At 41.7% G+C, this 21930-nt stretch overlaps 1 protein-coding gene across 1 annotated transcript in view; it reads left to right on the top strand.

Moving 5' to 3' along the window:
• Positions 1–21930, top strand: part of DGKH (diacylglycerol kinase eta) — a 735022-nt gene that overhangs the window by 299326 nt on the left and 413766 nt on the right. Inside the window, 1 exon segment of the mRNA XM_029602950.1 lies at positions 10800–10910. Coding sequence (XP_029458810.1) covers positions 10800–10910 — 111 coding nt within the window.

Here is a 21930-nt window from a genome sequence, read left to right as displayed (position 1 = left end):
AGTATCTCTGGCCGCCACTATGAACCTGGGGCCTTCTAGTATTTTGAGAAGTCTTGCTTTAAGTCTCCCAGATTTATTTGCATACAAAAATAATTTATGGTTTAAATTAATTTGAGCTCCCTGGTGTAGAAAAGTGTTGTGTTTTGAGTATTAAAATACATTTTTTTCTAGATAATTTGGAGGGAAAGTCCACTATTTTTCTTTTATCACTATGCAGTTATTCTCCAGTTCAGCGATTCTTTTGTTATACCTTTTTGGACTGTGTAAGAGACAATCTGTCCTCATAGGGACAGCTGTAGTGGACTCCCAGAACAGTACTGGATTTTCTTTATGAGTATTGGTATAAAGGTATATTGCCTTCCATTATACAGTTAAAAATTGTTTAAACTTGGAGTCATAATCAGAAAATGGCTCATTCTGCCATGGTGTTGAAGCTCCTTCCAGTCATATAATCGTTGCAACTGTGCAGAGATGAGAGATCACTAGTTATCTACATTCTGTGGTGAGAACTCTGGACAAAGTAGATTCAGAGATTAACAGTCTATTCTAAACTGGGTACGATGAGCCCCGGGCACATATATAATCCTTTTCAGATGAATGTAAAACTCGCCATATGTCCAGGACTTCTAAATGTGTATATAAAAAGGCAACATCTTTAGTTTGAACTGGTTAACTAGTGGATGTTGGATTAGATTTATCAACCAAGGGCTCTGCCATGCAATTAGAAAATCTACCCAGTGACAGTATGGCAGCATTAAGAATTGAAGAAAAAAAAAACCCTCCTAGATAATTATACATATTTGGAGCATAGAAGGAGCCGATAATCACTCTTTCTCTGAACTGCTACTAAAATGAACCTCCCAGAGATCTCTGGTGACATTCTCCTACTTAGATATATATAGGCAAGTTGCTGTAGCTGTTCTAATGTGAGTGTCCTCCCTTTTTCCAGCAGTTTCTTTCACTGGCTTTTAGAATAAAGCTTTTTAAATATCTACTGTTGTCCCAAATCGACAAGTTTTCAAATTGCCTAAATCTCATTTGTTTCATATTCTTCCTGACTCATTTGTCTACCAAATGATTTTCAAAGACTTCGTTAGTTTATAGTTGAAAATATTCCTCCAGCTTCTCAAGTATTTTGTCGCCATCATAAGCTGTTCCCACAGGATCAGAAAGACTTAGCAAATGTTTCATGCCTAGCAATACCTGCACAATGCCGTAGTAATGAATACAACTGCATATTGTCTGTCACTCCTCATTGCTTGAATGAACTGCTGAAGTGCATCTTTTAGGCTTCTCCCTCTGGAAGAAATCCTTGCAAATTCTCCTGTGTAATCAGTTTTTTTTTTTTTTTTGCAGTGAGCCATAACAGAAAGCAATAGTGACATATGAAAATCTTCCTTGTCATTTCTTACAATTTTATCCCTTGGTGATTGTTTATTGTATTGGAGTAAAATGCACCGAGACCGATTTCTCTGCAAATAGAAGTCGACTTTCCTGTCTTACTCTTTTAACTGCTTTGTAAAGATCAGCACTATCACTCTAGTGACCTTATCTGATGTAGAAAGACACTACTATCAAACTTTGGTGGGAGACTGCTGAAATATGTAGGTGCAGTGAGCCCCAGCAAACAAGAGCCTTCAAACAGTTTTTGGCGACTTATCCTCCTGCGGCCTTTCCGACAAAGAACCAATTGAAAACCAGGGTTTAGCAAGGAGGCACAGACAGAGCCTAACATCACAGTATGCCTTTTATTTTGAGAAGTATGCAGAGTTTTTGTTCTTTCCTATAATGAGTGTGAAACAATTCCCGGCGGTCTATACTGTTGTAGACTGAAAATGAAAACTCTAAATCCAAATGCATGGGCTTGAGTTTTTAGATGGCACCTTTTCATTTTATTACCAGAATTTGTCAAGGTGGTATCTTATTATTTTCATCTTATTTGGTTTCTAGAAATGAAAAGGCCAGTCTTTAACAATAATTTGCATTTTGAGATGCAAGCATCTTAAGGGTGATATTTTTTTTTTCTCTCTTCCCCTACCCTCACTTTGCATTCTTGGAAACCAAAGAACTAAAACATGCCAAACTTTGTAGATGTTCACACATAATTTAGAAAATGGCAAATGCTATTGTGCTGTCAGGCACCACGAGCCCAGATGCAAAATAATTTTCTGTACTTTGCTACGGCCTTTATTGTAAAAAGTTTAACTTCGTCTCCTTGAGGTTAAGTTAAACATTTTGCCAAAATAGGTCTTGCGAAGCATTTTTCATGAGCAGTATAACTATGTATTCATAGCTAAAATGAGCTGCTTTGCATAATTTTTATCACAATCACTCAGCATTGAAATTGTGATAAAATGCACAGGTTTGCACACTATAATAGTGACACTTCAAAGCGGATTTCATAAAGGTACTGTAGGTATTAACATGGGTAAATGGTTTTGAAAATTGCTATGATAATGTTAAATTTATATACATAACTCCTTTGAAAATTCACCTGTAAGTTTATACTTCAGATAAGGGAGGGTGAAATGACTTGACCGAGGTCAAAAGGAACATCAGTGGGATATGAACGTTGGCTTCCCTAGTTCTCAGACCACTAGGCTACTTTTTCACTTTCTCAGAAGGCATGCCCAGGTGGCTTTGGGGAACCCTGGTTTCTTGAGTGTTGAAATGCTCAGTGTCACTCTTTAGCTGATAGGGCTGCCACAGTAGTTGCCTTCTCTCTCTCTCCCTGGGCATGAGTGTACCAAGAGGTAATTTCTTGAAAATAAAAGCAGGGTTTCTGCATTTATGGCAACTTGAATAAACACTTTAGTTGTAGCTGAGGATTTCATAAAACCTAGACATGTTATTAAGTAGTAGAATATACTCTTGCTGTAAATTAAGATTCTCATCCATGTCATTCGTATTCAATGGAAACAAGTCATTGATTGCTTCTTATAAATAATGATGTCAATGGAAAAAGTGAAGAGCCTACTATAAGTTACTGTATATTGCACTTTCCTGCTGAAGGAATATTGATGGGATTGTGAAGATGCCAGCCAAGTCTGTATTTTTGCATATCTGAAATGTTTATATTCATTTGGTTCCATTACAGAACAAAGTGCCATACAGAGCATTTTACTTAAAACTGGCAGTGGGCACAGTGCTGTGTTGTATTTTCTTAAGCTACTTTGCCAACTCTTATTTACTAGGAGTCAGAGGTTTCAGTTTGGTTGCCATGTTTGCCTGCTGTTTCGAAGAAATATTGAGGCTCTAGTGAAATTAGTAGTAATATTTACTTATGTCTGTAATGTTTCAGCCAGCTGAGGCAAGGCCCCCGTGACCATCCACACCTACCCTTGTCACCGCCGAATGCCATTGCCTTTTCACAGCCTGGACGCCGCCAGCTATGCAAGGCCCATTGCCCCATGCCCCGACATTTTTTCTAGGCCCCGCAGCAGGAATCTCAGGCCAGTATGCCTCCGATGACATCAGCATAGCAGGACATTTAAACCCCAGCTGCCCTTTCCTTCAGTACCTTTGCAATGGGTATCCTGCCTAGCTATAGTACGCGTTGCTCCACCAATCCTGCTCCTGCCTCGTCCAGCCTTGCCTTGTCCTTTCCTTGTCTGTCCCTGCCCTCTCCTGTCTGGATCTGGTACTGATCTCTTGCTTCGGACTTAGACTTGACCACACTTGTCTGCCGCTTGGACCTGACCACGCTTGCTTGCTACCTGCCCCGACCCTTGGCCTGCTCCTGGTATCTCCTGACTGCTCTCTGCTCTGACCTTGGCCTATTCCTGGACTCTTGTTTAGGACCCACCTAAATCCTGCTGGCCACCGGAACCAAGAGCTGAACGTGCGGGGGAGGTAACTGGTATAGGTGAAGCTCCAGCCTGTCCTGCTGCAGGGCGTGTTTGCTAGCTATTGTTGTGGGCCTCATAGATTCGCCTATGAGGCTGCATCAAGCACTAAGGGCTGTCATTCACCACGCCCATCACAGTGATTTTGGAGGACTCATCTCAGGCTTCCGCCATCTCTGAACTGGTGCTTCAGTTGAAAAGGCAGCAGGACCAGCTGAATGAGATGTTGAAGTTCCTGCAAGGCTTGGCTTCTCGTCCCATGACCTCTCTTACCCTCCTGGAACCTGCTCTGGTGCTTCTTGCACGGCTGCTACTGCTATGCTCCATCTACTTCTGCCTCCTAGGTATGATGATGACCTCAAGAAGTGTAGAGGCTTCCTGAATAGTGCTCAATGCAATTCAAGTTACAAGTTGTTCTCTTCCCCTTGGATTGGGTGAAGATCACATATATCCTGTTTCTGTTGGAGGGTTCCACTCTGGCCTGGGTTCTCTCCTTTAGGAGTGTGACAACCCATGTCTGGGGAATTTGAATAATTTCTTGCGTGAGTTCCAAATGATTTTTGATGAGCCCGGTCATACCTCCTCCCTGGCTGCTGAACTAATCCAGGTATGGCAAGGCTCCCAAACCATGGAAGAATGTGCAGTCCACTTTCATATGCTGGCATTGGAACTTCAATGGGGCAACGACAGTTTAACCTCCATCTTCAGATAAGGCTTGTCAGAACATATTAAGGATGAGTTAGTAAGCCGAGGCTTGCCAGCTACCTTGAAAGCCTTGATCACTTTGGCAATCTGCTTGGATCTCCAGTTTCAGGAGTGAGCTCATGAAAGGGGCTTGCCTCGCCGTTTCCCCATTCGCCTGGCCCCCAGATTTCAGCGGCTTAGTATACCGACTCCAGGACCCAGTATACCCCAAGAGGAACCCATGCAGGTGGAGCAACTTAAATTGTCTGCTGAAGAGAAGCAGAAGTGAAGGTGCCTCAGCCAGTGCTTGTGCTGTGCTGAACAGGTGCCCAGTCAAGCTGGGAAATTCTAGCACCTAGGGTTGGTAGGAGATGCCAACTTAGGTAGGTCAATCATGCTTTTCTCCCCAAATCCTGGTTCTGATTCGTCTTTTGATTGGGACAATTCAAGCCTTCCTGGACCCAGTGGCTAGTGACAGTTTTATCAATGAGTCCCTGGTGCGCCGGTATGGTCTCCCCACTGTCCCGTTGGTTATTGTGCTCACAATATCCGTAGTCTATGAGGATCCCTTGCCTGGATGATGGCTACTGCTCCACTCTTGATGCAGAATGGGTCTCTATGTGCTAACCAAGGTTGTCAATGCATTTATCCTGGGCCTGCCCTGACTCATATAGCATCAACCTAGTGTCAATTAGGGGACCTTCCAGATCAACAAGTGGGTTATCATCTGCCATGAATTGTGCCTTACTAAGGACCAGCCTATCGTTTCAGATACTGGAAAGTGTCCAGTATAACCCCAATATATAAAAAGGGCTCCAGAAGTGATCTGGTGAGCCTGACTTCAGTGCTGGGAAAAATTGTGGAAACTATTATAAAGAATAAAATCACAGAACATATAGATAGACATAATTTAATGGGACACATCCAGCATGGATTCACCCAAGAGAGGTCTTGCCTTACAAATCTGCTACATATTTTGAAGGGGTGAATAAGCATGTGGATAAAAGTGAACTGGTAGATGTGGTTTATTTGGATTTTCAGAAGACATTTGACAAAGTCCTTCATGATATGCTTTTAATAAAACTAAAAAGTCATAGGATATGAGACATCCTTTTGTGGATTGCAAACTGGTTAAAAGACAGGAAACAGAGAGTAGAATTAAGGTAAACAGTGGAGTGTCTCAGGGATCTGTACTTGGATCAATGCTTTTTAATATATTTATAAATGATTTGGAAAGAAGTGCTGTGTGATGATCAAATTTGCAGCTGACATAAAATTATTATTAGTAGTAGTTAAATCACAAGCAGATTGTGATAAATTGCAGGAGGACCTTGCGAGACTAGAAGATTGGGCATCCATATGGCAGATGAAATATAATGTGGACAAGTGCAAGGTGATGCATATAGGGAAAAATAACCCATGTTGTAGCTATATGATGTTAGGTTCCATTTTAGGAGTTACCACCCAGGAAAGAGATCTAGGCTCATAGTTGATATTATATTGAAATCATTGACTCAGTGTGCTGTGTTGGTCAAAAAAGCAAACAGAATGTTAGGAATTATTAGGAAGAGAATGGCAAATAAAACTGAGGATGTCATATGCCTCTTTCACTTAAAGGTTAAACTTCGCCTTGAATATTGTATGCAGTTCTGGTCACTGCATCTCAAAAAAGATATAGTTGCACTGGAGAAAGTAAAGAGAAGGGCAATCAAAATGATAAAGGGGATGGAATGGCTCCCCTATGAGGAAAGGCTAAAGAGGTTAGGGCTGTTTAGCTTGGAGAATAGACAGCTGAGAAGGGAATATGATAGAAGTCTACAAAATCATGAAAGGGCTTGAACGGGTAAATGTGAAATTGTTATTTACTCTTTCAGATAATACAATGACTAGGCAGTGCTCCATGAAGTTAGCAAGTAGCACATTTAAAACAAAATGGAGAAAATTCTTTTTCCCTCAATGCACAATTAAGCTTTGGAATTCGTTGCTGGAGGATGTGGTTAAGGCAACTAGTGTAGTGGGTTTAAAAAAGGTTTGGATAAGTTCCTGGAGGAGAAATCCATGAACTTCTATTAATCAATAGGGAATAGCCACTGCTTGTTGCTGGCATTAGTAGCATGGGATTTATTTAATGTTTGGTACTTACCAGGTACTTGTGTGTCTTGGATTGGTCACTGTGGGAGACATGATACCTGGCTTGATGGACCCTTGATCTGACCCAGTATGTCATATCTCATGTTCTTATGTTCCCATTGCTCGAGCTGTGACTCCAGAATTACCTGGTCTGCCACTACAGTACTCTGCCTATGTGGATGTTTTCATAAGCAGCAGGTGAAAACCCTTCCTCCGCATCGATCCTATGACTGCCCCATTGATCTGCTTCTGAGGAAGGTTTACCCCCTTTTTGCTCCCAAAACTGAGGTGATGTCAAAATGCGTCAGCGAGAACTTAGAAAAGGGGTTCATTTGCTCATCTTCTTCCAGGAACATCACCTCTATGTGAAATTGGAAAAGTGTACTTTTGAACAAGAGGAACTGCAGTTCTTACGCTATATCATCTCCTGGCGTTCCGGATGGACTGGAGAAATTGAAAGCAATCTTGGACTGGCCCTGTCCCATAGTGCTCAAGGCTTTGCAGCGTTTCCTTGGGTTTGCAAACTATTACAGACAGTTCATACATGGCTACTCTTCTCTGACTGTTCCACTCACAGCCCTTACCAAGAACAGTGTTGACACCAAGAACTGGACTGACAATGCGTTCAGGCCTTTAACCACCTCAAACAGGTATTTACTCGAGACTCTTGTCTTTATCATCCAGATCCTTCCAAGCCATTCATACTGGAGGTAGATGCCTCTATCCTCAGGTTAGGAGCTTTTCTCTCACAGCATAACAAACATGAGACCCTCGTGATCTGCTCCTATTTCTCCAAAAGGTTCACTCCTGCCAAGAGAAAGTATACCACTGGGGAACACGAATTGCTGGCTATGAAGCTAGCACTAGAGGAATGGTGGCATCTCTTAGAAGGAATCTGGTACCCAGTTACAATTTACACAGATCACAATAATCTGGAATATCTAGCCCAAGCTCAGCAACTGAATCTGGGGCAGGCCCGTTGGTCACTGCTTTTCAACCAGTTTGACTTTGAATTGCAATACTGTCTAACAGAGAAAAATTAATGGGCCATTTTTCTTTCATGATCCTTTGACATGGAGGATATCTTGGACGTTCCGCAACACATCATAGACCCAACGAGGATCATAATTGCTGCCACTGTGCCAGTAACACCTGGGAAGATGATAGTTCCCAGTGGCTTCATGAAAAAGTATTGCACTGGGCTCATGATTCCTGCCTGCTAGGCCATCCTGGTATCACCAAAACCTTGGAATTAGTCTATTGGTGGCCCCAGATGAAGGGTGATGTGAAGCAGTACGTAGATTCCTGCCCCTCCTGTGCAATGAATAAGTGCTCTTGAACTCGACCCTGGGGGCTGTTACAGCCACTGCCAGTCCCCAAGGAACATTGGACCCATTTGGCCACTGACTTTGTCACAGATCTTTCCCTCTCTAGTGGTAACACTACAATCTGGGTGGTCATGGATCATTTCTCTAAGGTGGCTCATTTCACACCTCTCCCTGGAATTCCTTCAGTAACTGAGTTGGCTAATTTCTTCATTCAGCACATCTTCTGACTGCATAGTCCCATATTCTCCAGACAGGGTTCAGTTTACTGCCTGCTTCTGGAAGAGTCTATGCAAGAAGTTCAGCACTACATCACCCACAAAGTAATGGGCAAATTGAGAGGGTTAATCAGACTCTTAAAGCCTTCCTGAGGACCTGTGTAAATCAGTGTCAGGATAACTGGATATCCCTTCTCCCCTGGGCAGAGTTCTGCCACAATAATCATGTGAAGAGTTTGATGGGTTCCTCACCCTTTTATGTAGTCTATGGCCCTCATCCTTGAATACCATTACCTGCTCCAACTTCTATCACCTGTCTGACAGCTAATATAATGGGCCAGGACCTCCAAGAACTGTGGCAAAAAACACATCGTCTCCTCAAACAGTCAGCTAAGTGTGTCAAGAAACAGGCAGATAAAAGATGTCACCTAGTGCCCCGACTCCAGCCTGGAAAACTAGAGTGGCTCACCACCAAGAATCTGCACCTCAAAACGCCTTCTCTAATATTCATCCCTCGGTTTGTGGGGCCATTCGCCATTGTTCAGCAGGTAGGGACCATGGCCTATAAATTGAAATTGCCTCCCACATTCTGGATACATAATGTTTTTCATGTATTCCTGTTAAAGCCCTCAATTCTGTCATGCTCATGCTCATGAAGACCCCCACTCCAACCTACAGAGATAATAACTGAGGAAGACGCCTTATACAATGTCCAGGAAATTTTGGATTCAAGACGGATTAGAAACAAAGTAGAGCACCTTATCTCATGGAAAGGCTTCGGCCGCAAGGAAAATTCCTAGGATCCTGCCTCCAATCTCCAGGACCTTCATCTCATGAAGGATTACCACAGACAGTACCCCCAGAAACCTAAGCCTAGAAGCCTGAGGAGGGGGCTTTGGAGGGGGGTTACTGTAACATTCAGGCTGGCTGCACCTACTCCCGTCACTTCTGAATGTCGTTGCCTCTTCATGGCCCAGTCGCCGCCAGTGTGTACAGGGCTTGTAATTCCTTTTTTGTCCCCGCTATCTCTGCTGGGATGTTGTTCCATGTATCCAGCACTTTTTCAGTGAAGGAATGTTTCTTTATATTACTCCTCTCTGCTCCTTTTAATCTCTTGCTCTAGAATTCTTTTTCCACTAAAACTGCTTGCCTCTTGTGCGCTAATTATACTTTTGAAATGTTTGAATATTTCTTTCATATTCTGCCCCCTACATGCTTTTTTTCCTTTCTCTCCCTTAGGGTACATGTATTTAGATCCTTATCCTATATAATAGCTCTTGTGGTATATATTGCCTCATTTCCATGGCCTTCTTTAGTCTCTGTACCTGGATGTATGCTCTAGAATTGAACACAGTATTTTAGATGAAATTTCATCAATAAGAACATAAGAAATTGCCATGCTGGGTCAGACCAAGGGTCCATCAAGCCCAGCATCCTGTTTCCAACAGAAGCCAAACCAGGCCACAAGAACCTGGCAATTACCCGAAAACTAAGAAGATCCCATGCTACTGATGCAATTAATAGCAGTGGCTATTCCCTAAGTAAACTTGATTAATAGCAGGTAATGGACTTCTCCTCCAAGAACTTATCCAAACCTTTTTTGAACCCAGCTACACTAACTGCACTAACCACATCCTCTAGCAACAAATTCCAGAGCTTTATTGTGCATTGAGTGAAAAAGAATTTTCTCCGATTAGTCTTTGTTCAGATGTACCATTTTTTTTTTGTTATACTTTTCCTATGCAGCCTAGCATTGCATTGTTTCTCTCACTTGTCTTGTTGCACTGTTTCACAACATTGAGATTATCAGATTTGGTCATCTGTGGATCCCTCGTTTGTTTGGATCAGTGTCTGCCATCATATACTGCTTTCGTATGCTTTTTCATCCCAAGCGCATGACACTGTACTTTTTTGTATTAGCTGCCAAATTCTCAGTTATTCTTCAAGTTTGTTTTTAGGATTACCGTACTCCTAATTTTTATACTCCCTCTGGCTTGTTAAGTTTGTAGTACACCTTCATTTCTCACTTGTCTGCAGTGGCTTTGCACAGAATTAGACCCGACTGCCAAACTTTTGTTATGAATCTCTGGCATGGAGGCTTAGCGTTGAGCATTGACCTGCTTGGTGAAACTGTCCCTTTACTCAGTGCTTTACTAACTGTGCTTTCCAGTTCATAAGGACCTTCCAGAAGGATGTCTATGTATATGACATATGTAATGTTATGGCATTTCAAGGGTATGGATAATTTCTTATGCAAATTACTTTAATAAAATCTTAGAGTGGTAACTGCCAACTATAGTGAACTTACATCCTAAACTTTTTTTTTTGTAACTCTTCTTCTTGAATGGATTTGACTTTGTCCATTGTAACTGGATATGAACCTGAAAACAATTAAGTAAACCAATAACCAGGGCAATGAGAGAGACCTAATGCAGAAGAGTCATCCGCAGCTTCTGATCTTGAATTCATAAAAGACAAAGATTGTTTCTCTGTCTTTGAGATAATGATTTGTGCGAGTGTCAAAGAAATATTAATTGCTATTGCAGACTTTACTTAATGTTGCATCTCAGGTATTCTTTTATCTGCTTCTCTTTCAGACAAGTATCAAGGAAGGATTATTACTGAAACAAACCAGTTCCTTTCAAAGATGGAAAAAACGTTATTTCAAACTTCGAGGACGCACGCTTTACTATGCCAAGGATTCTAAGGTAAGAACTGGAAATCATTGTCTGCTGTAGCTTTTGGATCTGTGATACTTGTGACAAAACCCAGCCACTACTGGTGATGCCGTTATAAAAGAAAAAGAAAAACATCATTAACATATTTACTGTGAACCACTGAAAAGTAAAATATAATAAAAGTAAAATTGGGACTGGAAGAGTTCAGGGTTTTACAAATAGGAGCTGATATTCAGCCGCTGAAGGGCGAGTTAAGTTAGCCAGATACATCTTTCCGGCTAACTTAACTGAGACCGACTATCTTAAAGATAGCCGGATAGGTATATCTGGCTAACTTTAGACGAGTCCTATGGCACAGACAGAATCAGCCACGTAGGTTAACCAGATTAACACTGAACTGACTCCACCCTTCCCGGGATTGCCTAATGCCCACCCCCAGAATGCCCCTGCCTTAACTTATTATCCAGCTAGAATTTAGGTACAAACTTATATTGTAAGCCCTCTGGGGATAGGGAAATACCTACAGTACCTGAATGTAAACCGATGTGATATCTCAGATCGAATGTCGGTATATAAAAAATAATAAAATAAATAGCCGGTTAAGAATTTTAAAATCATGGCTTAGCCATTTAAACAGATAACTTTTCAGTTATCTGTCTAAATGGCTTTTTAATATCAGCCCCATAGTTCTTTATATTTAGCTATTGTACTAACAGAAACATTTCGTATGTATTTGTTGCCATGTCAAAATAAAAAAAGCCATCAAAATATGTTTAGAATTCAATCTTGGTTTGTTTTCATTTCTTTTTATGAATGCTTCCTAAATTTAGGATAGTTTAAAAAAACCTTTTTTTTAGGAATTGTTGAAAACTCCTTCTATTTCAGGATTTCCCCAAACTGATCTGGGGACCTCACAGTCAGTCAGGTTTTCAGGATATCCACCATGAATATGCATGAGAAAGATCTGCATACATTGAGTCTCCACGATATGCAAATTTTTCTCATGCAGAATCATGGTGGATATCCTGAAAATTTGACAGACTGTGGGGTCCCCAGGACAGGTTTGGGAAAATCTGTTCTGTTTGGTCACCTCCACTATTCACAAATCTCAAGAAACTGAGGTGCTACAGTAGGTTGCCATGCAAACCCATCACATTGATTCAGGAGAGAGATAGAGTTGCTGTACAATGAACAGCTAAAAAGCAGACTCAGGGAAGAATTTATTAAAAAAAAAAATGGTGGTGTGGGTTTAGTGAAAAGTGCTCGCTTTATATTGTAAGACAAAGGACTAGATTTTAAAAGCCCTGCGCGCGTAAATCCTCCTGGATTTACGTGCGCAGGGCACTCGCGACCCAGTGCGCCTATTTTGCATATGCCGCCGGCGCGAGCAAAGCCCCAGGATGCGCATAAGTCCCTGGGCTTCGTAAAAGGGGCGGGAGGGGGCGTGTCTGGGGTCAGGGGGCGGTCCGGGGTGAGTCCGGGGGTGTGGTGACGGTTCGGGAGCGGGCTGGAAGGGCAGTCCCGAGTCCCCCAGCACTGCGGCCTGTGCCAGGGGATGCGAGGCAGCGCGCGCAAGTTACGCCTGCTTCAAGCAGGCGTAACTTGCCCAACAAAGGTAGGGGGGGTGGGATTTAGGTAGGGATGGAGGGTGGGTTAGGTAGGGGAAGGGAGGGGAAGGTGGGGGGACACGGAAGGAAAGGTCCCTCCGAGGCCGCTCCGATTTCGGAGCGGCCTCGGAGGGAACGGAGGCAGGCTGTGCGGCTCGACGCGCGCAGGCTGCCAATTTTGCGCAGCCTTGCGCGTGCCGACCCCGGATTTTATAAGATACGCGTGGCTACGCGTGTATCTTATAAAATCCGGCATACTTTTTAAAGATCTACCTCAAAGTGAATATATATTTGGAAAGAAAGGAATTCTAGGAATAGGAAGGGGAATTTGAAAAGGCATTTAGACGGATATGCCCTTTGATAAAATTGACTGCTCAATAAGCAACTAAAAGTGCGTGCATAAGAAGACTACATGTGCACTTTTACCTGGGGGGAGGGTTTTCATTTATGCTCTTAGTTTTTTTTATCTTAAAAGTATGTGCATAAATTTTCATGGTGAACCTACCTTCACCAAGAAGAGGTGTAATTGCATGCTGGGAGTTTTGCTGGGATCATTTTCAAAGTGAACTTGAGTGTGCAAGTTTGCTTTTAAAATTGGTGTAACTTCTGCATGTCACAGCCCGCAGTTTCAAAATGACTCTCCAAATGCAAAAAGTGAAAGCAAAATGAATGTAGATAGTACTTCTCATCTAAAGCAGAACCTCAAGAAAGCATCCTATCCTAAAGATAGGAGTATAATTCTAATAACTTTTAAATAATGTTTTCAGGAAGATATAGACTAGTAAACTATTTATTTAGACTCTGGTACTTGTCCCTTTTCCAAAAATGTATAAATTATAAGTGAGGGATGTAAAAACTGAAATAAAAAAAGTTAATCAGCTTTGATTTGCATAGCCACACTGTACTTGATCCATTACACCAAATAGAAAAGATTAAGAAAACAGCAGCAACAAGCCGAATGGCAAACAATTTACATGCTTCAAGAAATCTAGCAAGTGTTGCTATTGTAATCCATGGGTGGGACAGATCCTTTAAAGTGTACCCAGGGGCACATAGGAAGAGAGATGGACCCTTTCTGCACACAGTTCCCTCAGTTCTCCATGGCTCCTGTGGGGGGAACAATAATTCCAAGGCCTTTTTGCAGTAATCCCAGTACAAACCTCTTTCTGTCCTTGTAAGCAGCACTAACAATAATCACATTCTTTTATATCCAAAAAGCACACTGAGGAGCAATGTGGTTTTCACCTTTTACTGATAGTTGATTATGTGATTGAAGAATATTTACAGCTTCATTTCAAATAAAATCAATAAATAATAGGACAGCAGAAAGCTTGTGTAGTCTAATAGAGGCTGCTTCTGAATGAGCTAGAAACCCAAAGAAGCAGGAGAAGAATTGCTATATCAATCCTCCACACCCTCCCTCCCACAAAACAAAATTATAATTTTAGATAGAGTGGAAACTGTAGGGGGTAGTACTGCAAAGAAGTTTACAATCAACTTGGAACAGATGTAAACCTTTCTCTTCTGGACAGATGAGGTACTGCTAAAAATTCTGCTGGCAAATAGGACTTCCCAAGGGAGAGTTATATCAGCAATGCTCAGGTCCCGCTTAGGCCGCTAATCCTATCAGTAATCATCAGGGCCTGCTCAGAAATTGCAGTAATCTGAAATGATGAGTACATTGATGTCTGGAACATCAGTATACGTAGTCAGCTGTGCTGCTTTTTGACCAGTCATATTGTTCATCTTGCAAAGCATTTTTTGTTGTTTTCAGTAAACATCGAGGCTCCCCAGTTCTCTGTGTTATTCTCAGGGGCAGATTCCTTAGCAAGATGTACAACATGCTGTAGCTACAATAGTAATAGTCACAATGAAGATTTACTTTATTTCCTCTCAAATTAATCCTAATATACACCCACAGAGAAAATACCAATCATGAATATAATTCAATATCATCCACATTAAAAAAATCATACTTCTCCAAAAAATGTGCAAAATATTCAATATCCTCCTTCGTAAAGCACGATCTTAATATCCTCTGTCCTCAAGGATCGTGGTTTACGAAGGAGGATATTGAGGACAGAGGATATTAAGATCGTGGTTTACGACGGAGAAAAATCTGAAAATATATATTTGAAGGGAGGACATTGATAATGGAAGTATTTGAAATTGTGATAACAGTGGTATTTGGGAATATGGGATTAGAATATACTGTCAAAATTTAAAAATAGAAAAAAATATATTTGATTGAATATTTTGCACATGTATTTGGAGAAGTATGATATTTTAATGTGCATGAATGGAAGATGGTGTGTGTGCTAGATAGTTTTTAGCATGTATACATAGGATGTTTATATGTGTTAAGTAAATAAATGATATTGAATTATTTATTTATTTATTTATTTTAAGTTTTTTTTATACCAATTTTCCTGCATAAAATGCATATCAAACCGGTTTACAATGAAACAGAATGAGCAGGAAGTAAAATTCCTTAGTCTAATACATTTAAACATCAATAATGAAATAATTTTATATTATATTCATGATTGGTATTTTCTCTGTGGGTAGCTACAGTAGTAACATTCTAAGGCAGATCCAAAGCAAAGGCTGTCTGTGCAATAGCTATATGGCAATGCACCACAAATGCAGAGCTATTGTACATGCAGCTTTTGTGTTGGCAGTGCCAGGATCGGGCTGGAGCAGAGGATCAGTGGGCTGAGGTGCGGTGCTCTCCAGTGGCTCAGAGGACAAAGCAATGGTCTCCCAGCTGACCAGGCCTCAGGTTTGAGACCAGGAACCCTTGACACTTCTTAAACATCAGTGCTTTGAATAATAGCACTATAAAACATCCACAACAAGAGGGCCATTTTCAGAGCCATTTATCCTGTCTGAGAATTACTTTGCCCAGCTAAAAGTGCACAGGGGCTTCCGCAGCATGTTTATTTATTGCAGGATTGAAAGGAGATGTGTTTAGGTCAGGTGAGTTAAAATGGTACTCATGCCTTCAACTTCAAAATGTGCTTGTGCTATTTTCCCATGGCTCTGCTGCATGCACAACTAGAGTATGCAAGCAATTTCAGCCTGTGGGCTATGCAGTCCCTAAATTTCAAAGGGAAACAGCGCATTCTCAGGCCGATACAGTACAGTGCGCTCCAACGGAGCGCACTGTTTACCTGCCATTGGACACGCGTTTTCCCTTACCCCTTATTCAGTAAGGGGCGGAAAACGCGCATCCAACCCGCCAAACCTAATAGTGCCCTCAACATGCAAATGCATGTTGATGACCCTATTAGGTATCATGATATTAAGTTGGAGTGTGCACAGAAAAGCAGTTTTTACTGCTTTTCTGTGCACTTTCCCGGTGCCGGAAGAAATTAGCGCCTACCTTTGGGTAGGCGCTAATTTCTGAAAGTAAAATGTGCGGCTTGGCTGCACATTTTACTTTCTGAATCGCGCGAGAATACCTAATAGGGTTGGACGCGCGTTTTCCTCCCCTTACTGAATAAGGGGTAAGGGAAAACGTGCGTCCAAGAGCAGGCTAACAGTGAGCTCCGTCGGAGTGCACTGTACTGTATCGGTCTGTTGGAGAGCACACTGAAAACACTTCCTTTCTTCATGCAAGCAAAGCTACACTGCCTCAGACTCTCACACTTACCTGCTCCCCACCCCATGGTCTCAGGACAACACATTCTAGCAAGTCTCTAGGGGAGGTGTTATTAGGAATGGTATATCCCTCTTGATGACTAACCATGGGCTGGGAGCTAGGGCCATCTAGTGGAGACCAAGGTGTCTTTGCATATAGCAGAGGCATTTTACTCTGGATAGTCTGCGTTAAATAGTTTTCTGTTTTATATTCAAGATTTTGTAAAAGAAAAAGAAACACTTGCTGCACTGTCATTCTCCAGTTACTGTTTGAATTCCTACCACTGTTCATCTTTTTAGGCAAGTCATGCTTAAGTAAACCCAGTCTCTGCTGAAGAAACTGGAAGTGACAGCTAGTTTCAGAGATGTCAGAACCACTACAACTTAATTTACAGCAATAGAAAGGTTAACCACTGACTAAATTGAGCAAATTCTGCCCTTTAAAATCTTTCAGCTAGGGATAATCTTGTCGGTAGCCTAACCCCTAAAGGGACAACACGGTGCGGGGGAAATGATGATAATTGTTATGAAAGATAAAAGAGTAAATAATGGTATCCAACATCAAGACTCTTTACAGTCATCTCTACCACTTCCACCAATTTTTTATTGGTAGTGTATTGAGCTGAGGACACCTGGTGTGTTTCCATTTGCTGCTTTCTTAGGTCAACTTCAATATATCCTGCCTGCAGCTTCTTGGATAGTGGTTCCTATCCAAGAGTAGAAAAGCTATTTGTTAGACTCCAGACACCTCCCCTTGCTAAGCCCCTCACCTCTGATTTGAAGCAACTCCGACATAGCCTCCGGCAGCATGCTTTTCCAGGGTCCTGGGATAAAACTTCATGTAAACCTGGATGGCCTTTATAGGTCCCTAGACAGGGGTTCCTGTGACACTGGCTGATGTCACATCCTCCAGTTGGTATAAAAGGAAGTTTCTTGCAACCAGCTGGCCCCTTGGCAACAGGTCTTCTGAGTAGCTTGTTCCTCAGTGCATGTTGCTAGTTCATGGTTTCTGCCTCTGTTTTCCCAGCCCTGTCTCTGTGTTCCACTCCTTGTGGTTGTGCCTCATCCTACTCCTGGCTCCCTGCCCTTTGTCAGTCAGCTCCTTTTGGCTATCTTCCTGGTTTTGATTCTAATTCTTGACCTGACTTCTGCTTGCTCACTGACTGCCTTGACCTTGGACTGTCTTTTGGATTCTGCTTACCTGCTAAATGTTCCGACCTCGGATTGCGCAGCCGATAAACAAAACCGCGATCGGGCCGGACGAAAAAAAAACCACAATGTGAATTGGAACCGGAATCCGAACCGATTCCGATTCACATCTCTAATATCACATTCAGAGGCCTTCCATATGGTAGGATTTTTAAATTCAAATAATAATTAAGAGTTCTGAATTAGGCATTAATACTGTACTTAAAGCTGAAGATTAATAGAGAAGACATTTGAAGGGCACCTTAAAATTTGGGTCATTGGTAGTGGACTTTCTAATTGACAAAGGCAGAGCATCACTGATGTGTTAAACAGCTAAGTAGCTGTATTGTTATGGAAAGAGAAAAGAAAAGCAAACAATATATCTGGCCACCTACTGATCACATGACTGTGCAGAGTCATGCACACCATCTCCTCTTGTGCCTTTATTAAAAGCCAAATAATAAACACAATTAGGCAATGGGGAGTGGTGGCAGAGTTGGTAATTACAGTATTCAAACTCCAACACGATTAAATCACTTTTTCTAATTATCTGATTACTTAATTAGATAACACTGTGTGAATGTAAATAATTCTATGAATTGCTAATAGTCTTATTTGCATCCACAGCTAGTATGGCATCTAGTAGTACACTTATTCAAAGCAGGTACCCCTGAACAGACAGCAAACTAGCATATTCTTTGTATTTCTAAGTGGTTGCATGACTGACTTGTACAGTATAAGGTGAATTTTCAAAAGGTTATGTGTAGGGAAAAATTGGTATATACATGTGTAAATAGCATATATCCGGGGCCTTTCAGGATGGGGCCAACATTTACATGTGCAAGATACTATTTTATAAGAACATAAGAAATTGCCATGCTGGGTCAGACCAAGGGTCCATCAAGCCCAACATCCTGTTTCTAACAGAGGACAAACCAGGCCACAAGAACCTGGCAATTACCCAAACACTGTTTTTGTCGTTTTTCGCTTTTACCACTATGTCTGGCTATCTAGTATCAAGCATTTAATTGGTCTGGGAATGACTGATTATACTCTGTGATATATGCGAAGAATGTATATACGATAGAATGATATTAACAGTAAATGTAAAGTAAATAATTGGCAGGGAGTTAGGGATAGAGTCTGGGCTGAGCTTGATTACCCCCCCCCCCCACCAAGCAAAAAAGCATTCTGCTGCCCTTGCTTCCTTGTCTTTGGTTTACAAGACCATGGAGTCAAAAATGTCATTGTGATGAGGGCAAAATACATATAGATTTATTTAGTTTTTATGCACGAGTGGTCCTTTTCATTAAAAGACATAGAGGGCCTGAAAAAGTATTTCTAATCCACTTGCAAAAATATATATTTTTAAAAGTTTCTTTAGTTTGCTTTGCATTTCACTCTGGTGGATACGTGAGAGGATGACATTAAGACAGGATGAGGGAAACAGTGCAATGTAGATGTCCATACTCAAAACACCATTTAGCTGTATAACATAATAGTTATCTGTCTAAATGGCTTTCCTGGGTATATTGGAGCTTTCTAGGGGCAGGCAAGAGGCATTCTGGGGAGGAGCCAAGTTATCTGCATTAAGTTAACTGGCTAACTCCGATATTCGGAGTTAATCAGTTAACTTATGCGGCTAATTCTGGTCGGGCTGTAGAGCTGCCCTAAATTTAGCTGGTTATACATAACTGGGTATACATATCTGGGTATATTCAGCGGCGTGACCCCACTGCTAAATGTACCCTGCAACTTAGTCGGTATGACTATCTGGCTAACTAGCCGAGCCTCTCAGCGGCTGAATATTGTTTTCCCCCTCCCACCCTGTAGTTTCTATGGGGCTACAGTGCTCTAGAGAAAATGTATTGCCCCATCTGTGTCCAATGTCATGGGGCTGAGCTGGTTTGTAAAAAGAATAGCTCAGGGTCCACCCTTATCTGGTACTTCTGGTACATAGGCTTCCAAAAAGAAAGGGAACCTGCTGTACATGTCACACTTTTATAACTTGCCTTGGACAATTTGGAAAAGCGGAGATAAATACAAATTGGATTGAATATTGTTGGTTTAGACTACGGTTCACAAACTCTCCTTCCTTTTCCTGCTTCTTTTACAAGGCAATTAAAGTATGAAAGCAGTCCCTAGGGATATCCAGAATAGGGATTAACACCATGAAGGAGTCCTTTATACCAAGGAGCTTGAAAGAGATGACAGAGGTAGCAGAAAGAGAAATAAACAAATTATGATAGGTGACTTGGGAAGTACACATGGGAAGAGTGATTGGTCATTTTGTGTGTGTGAACTGGGTTGGCATCATCCTTTATTTGAGTATAAAAACAGCTGATTGGGGGTTATAGATCACATGACCTGCTTTTGAAAAGATAGTGTTTTGCTGAGGGTAGTTCACACATTTGAACTGATTTTGTAATGGGCGTGTTTCTGTATTTTCTGATTTTTGTTGGACATAAAATTTTGACATGTTTTTGATGTGATATGTTTTTATGATTATAGAATATAATAGTTATTACAGGGGGGTCTGTTTGGGATATTGAACATTATGCTGATTTTCTGACTGCTGTAGGGAGAAACCCAAAGTTTCACTACTGTGTATGCAGCAAAATGGATTCTGACTTCATAAAATGGACGTTTGGCCTATATTTCAGCAGAGAGATACAGAGATTATGAACTTCTACCGGAGCAGCAATATGTGACTGAATTATCTGATCTGCCTGCACACACTGTTTAACTAGGCCTCTCGTAAAGAATTAAGTCTTCTCTCAACAAACAGAAGGGATCTAAGACAAGTGTGTGTGCATGTGTGTGTGTAGGGACACACCTAAGGCCTTCAGCAGAACTCAGCTCTGCTTGGAAACTGGACCCTCTAATCCCAAAAGGAGGCCTTATCAGATAGCTTAGCTCTCTGTCACTTGGCAGGATGGATGCCCCTCCAGTGGGGGTCCAAGTTGCGGGGGTACAGCAGATCGAAGTGAAGAATAAACCCAATTTCGTGTCCCAGCTTTAATATGCATTAGCTCTTGCTGAAGTATAGGCTGTGTTAAGGATTATATTATAAATTTCTTCTCTAAAGTGCTAAATTGTTTGTATTATTCCTAGTGGTAAATCTAAATATCTTACAATAAAATGTTTTTATTCTGAGACAAATGGTTGCGAATACCTGGGCTTATTGGATTGCGTATAAAGGTAAAATATGTGATAATTTTCTGTAGCATTGTCTGTCTAGGACAGAGGGGGAAGGGGTCAGTCCCAGGCTACAGTATCATTTGATGAGTAGACAGCACTGTGAAAATATCCCTGTTGGATCGTGGCAGGATGCTGACTGATCTGTGTAACTCCCCTAAATAAACTGATTATGATGTGGATTTAAATTTTTTATGAAGATCTGAATATTTGTATGTGATCCAGAAGTTACCATGCAAGTGATTTCTATGGTGGGACTGGATTTGTAGTACATCTCAGCAGATGTTGGCACTCGCTTTGGATGTTTTTAGTGATTACATGATTTGTTCGATTATTTTCTGATTAGATTTTTCGCTTGAGGAAGCTATTTCTAGCGAAACATGTTGGGAAGGATGATGATGGTATATCTCTTATATTTGTAGTTTATTGTGTGGTTTGTCTTTGTTTTGGTTAAGAACATAAGAACATAAGAAAATGCCATACTGGGTCAGACCAAGGGTCCACCAAGCCCAGCATCCTGCCTCCAACAGTGGCCAACCCAGGCCACAAGAACCTGGCAAGTACCCAAAAACTAAGTCCATTCCATGTAACCATTGCTAATGGCAGTGGCTATTCTCTAAGTGAACTTAATAGCAGGTAATGGACTTCTCCTCCAAGAACTTATCCAATCCCTTTTTAAACACAGCTATACTAACTGCACTAACCACATTCGCCGGCAACAAATTCCAGAGTCTAACCGTGCGTTGAGCAAAAAAGAACCCTCTCCGATTAGTTTCAAATGTGCCCCATGCTAACTTCATGGAGTGCCCCCTAGTCTTTCTACTATCCGAAAGAGTAAATAACCGATTCACATCCACCCGCTCTAGACCTCTCATAATTTTAAACACCTCCATCATATCCCCCCTCAGTCGTCTCCTCTCCAAGCTGAAAAGTCCCAACCCCCCCAGTCTTTCCCCATAGGGGAGTTGCTCCACTCCCCCATCACCTTGGTAGCCCCTCTCTGTACCCTCTCCATCGCAATTATATCTTCTTTGAGATGCGGCGACCAGAACTGCACACAGCACTCAAGGTGCGGTCCCACCACGGAGCGACACAGAGGCATCACGACACCCTCCGTCCCATTCACCATTCCCCTTCCAACAATTCCCAACATTCTGTTTGCCCTCCTGACTGCCGCAGCACACTGCACCGACAACTTCAGCGTGTTATCCACTATGACACCTAGATCTCTTTCTTGGGTTGTAGCACCTAATATGGAACCCAACATTGTGTAATTTATAGCACAGGTTATCCCTCCCCACATGCATCACCCTGCACCCATCCACACCAAACTTCATCTGCCATCTGGATGCCCAATCTTCCAGTCTCACAAGGCCCTCCCGCAATCCATCACAATCTGCCCGTGACTCAACCAC

Source organism: Rhinatrema bivittatum, chromosome 5 (assembly GCF_901001135.1).
Source record: "Rhinatrema bivittatum chromosome 5, aRhiBiv1.1, whole genome shotgun sequence".
Lineage (NCBI taxonomy): Eukaryota > Metazoa > Chordata > Amphibia > Gymnophiona > Rhinatrematidae > Rhinatrema > Rhinatrema bivittatum.
The sequence above is the reverse complement of the archived record's forward strand: the minus strand, read 5'-3'. Positions and strand labels throughout refer to the sequence as shown.